The sequence below is a fragment of the Ursus americanus genome, chromosome X (assembly GCF_024610735.1).
Source record: "Ursus americanus isolate L20-20 chromosome X, mUrsAme1.1.p, whole genome shotgun sequence".
Taxonomy (NCBI): domain Eukaryota; kingdom Metazoa; phylum Chordata; class Mammalia; order Carnivora; family Ursidae; genus Ursus; species Ursus americanus.
The window spans coordinates 18,868,593-18,871,281 of NC_142164.1; the positions used below are offsets into that span (position 1 = coordinate 18,868,593).

General features: G+C 40.7%; 1 protein-coding gene across 1 annotated transcript; it reads right to left on the bottom strand.

The window, feature by feature from the left end:
• Window positions 1-428: 428 nt before the first annotated feature.
• OR13H1 (olfactory receptor family 13 subfamily H member 1) lies at window positions 429-1,355 on the bottom strand. Its single transcript, XM_087859751.1, has one exon. It carries the CDS (start codon window positions 1,353-1,355, stop codon window positions 429-431), a length of 927 nt encoding a protein of 308 aa, XP_087715877.1.
• Window positions 1,356-2,689: the final 1,334 nt, after the last annotated feature.

A 2,689-nucleotide genomic window follows, 5' to 3' on the forward strand; every position in this document is an offset into this window, starting at 1 on the left:
CCAGTAAAGTTATAAAGTTTCTGAAGTTTGTTTTCTGGTCTTTTATTACACCATCCATTGTCCTATTTTTCCAATTCAGTTATGCCTTGCCTCCTGCTAACAGTCATAGGAGATTTCTCTTACTGCTTAGGTCTCTTCTCTTAGTGGGGAAATGATTCTGATAAGCTGATTTATCTAAAGTTAAGTGAGCTAATGGGTGATCACTAACATGTTATATGTAAAGACAGAGTAAAAATAATGCCTCTAATGGAAATTCACATCTTAGTAGGGGTAATATTTTGGGGTGGGAGAACTTCCTGAAGCTTCTCAACTGATAACCACCTGCTCTACCAAGGGTAAAGTCAGACCCTTTAAACAATTTTTTACCATCAGTGAGGTTGTAGCTGATGTCTCTAAACTTACTTCAGAAGTTTAGAAACAAAGAAGGCTCATGTCCTTTTTGCCATAACTTTCCTCATTGCCCCTCTAACATCCTTGTTCCTCAGGCTATATATTAGGGGGTTCAGCATGGGTGTCAGGGCCCCATAAAACACTGAAATAAACTTGTTCTGATCAGGGGATGACTTGGACTGAGGTTTCATATACATGGAGATGGTTGCCCCATAGAATATTGTCACCACAGTCAAATGAGAGCCACAGGTGGAAAAGGCCTTGAGCCTACCCTGCGCTGAACGAATCCTTAGGACAGTAGTGGCAATTCGGGCATAGGAGAGAAGAACAAATCCAAAGGGTAGGAGCAGGGTGAAGATACCTGTGGTGAGGATCATAAGCTCATTGAGGCTGGTATCAGAACAGGCCAGCTTAAGGAGAGAAAGAATCTCACAGACAAAGTGGTTAATGATGTTAGCTCCACAGAAATGAAGCTGCAGGGATAAGACGAGCATGGCAGTGAGTACAAGTGATACCCCCCACGAGGTAGCAGCCAGCCAGACACACACTGGGCCATTTATGATCACAGAATAGCGCAGGGGATTGCTGATAGCAACCATACGGTCATAGGCCATGACAGCCAGTAAGAGGCACTCTGCTGTGGCCAAGACCAAGGAGACACTCATTTGGGTCAAACATCGTGGGTAGGAGAGGTAGGGATGGGTAGAGAAACAATGCACCAAGGCCTGGGGCATGGAAGCTGTTCCATAGCAAAGGTCTAAGAAAGACAGGTTAGTAAGGAAGAAGTACATTGGAGTGTGGAGGTGGGGGTCAAAGTAGATAAGGAAGATGATAAGTCCATTCCCCAACAACGTGCTCAGGTAAGTTATCAGCACCAATGTGAAAAATGTGACTCTCCACTCAGGATAGTTAGAGATTCCAATAAGGAGAAACTCAAACACTACTGTAGCATTATCTATGGCCATTCTTCCTATTTGCCACTATTCATTGGATGGGTGCCAATGCAGTTGCTTCCTTTTACCTGTAAGAATGAGAATACAGAGGGAGGGCTGGTGTGAGAAAGGTGGGAATCATTAGGGTATACAGGATCATTCTCTGTCTTTTTCAAAAGATAAGGAATACAAATGGGATATCTATAATGAGAACAGAGGCAAAGCTTGAAATTTCCTCCTTCCCATGGAAAATAGGAAATTCCCCATCCTTTTGAAAATGGTTATATGAGAAATTCTCCATCCGTCTTCCACTAGATAAACTTCTTAGGTTATTTTTTTTCAAGTAAGAAGAGAAGAAAGGGAAGCCATCTTCCTGCTTCTCTTACTTGTTCACCATTTTCCAAAACTGAACTTCAGTCAGCTTAAGTTACTAATCTCCAGCAAGAGGGTACCTTCTGACACTTTTAACTAAAATATTGCTTATTCTTGTGTCTGCTGGTCATTCCTAAGTTGTTCATGCCTCCATTTTCCCATTGCACTAGTATCTACCATGGTGCTTGTCATAGAGTGCTGCAAAGTACTTCTTTGATCTGAACTGATATTATGTAAATAGAGTATTTCATGGAATCCTTGAGGTCTGTGAAAACCTGCTAATATTCCTGGTTGGATTTACATTGCCAGCTTCTCCTGTGTTTTTCATGCTCTTGTTTCTGAGCACCAGTTAAGAGTATGAAAATCTACTGTGTTGTTTTAAAAGTGTGGGTGGTAAGAAGAGGGCTTGAATGACCACCCTATCTGAAAAGTCTTTCTCTTTCCACCTTACCACTTTCTTTCCCCTCAGTTTATGTTTTTCTTGTAGCACATTCCAATATCTGAAATTATATTAATACTTTTATTACTTGTTTATTATTTATCTCCCACTCAACTATAAATTTACTGAGGACAGGGACCTTGTCTGCTTTATTTACTGGTGTACCTAGTATGGTGCCTGGGGCATCATAGGGACCTGATAAATATTGAATGAATAAATAAATATATAAATAAATAATATCTGTTATTACCCAGATATTATCCAGAATCTAACTACTCCTCTTGCCACCTGCACTGCCGTCCTTTATTCCAAATCATCACCATTACTCACCTGAATTTTGTTAGTAACTTCCTTATTGGCTTCCCTGTTTTTGGCCTTGCCCTCATTCAGTTCAAATGATTCAGTAAAATTGTAAGTCAGATCAGGTCACTTTTCCATTAAAAAATTTCGGTAGCTTCTCATTTTAACCTAATTGAATGCCAGTCTCCTTATTATGACCTATCAGGCCCTACATGGTTTGCCTTCCAATTACCTCTCTGACCCCAGCTCCTATTAC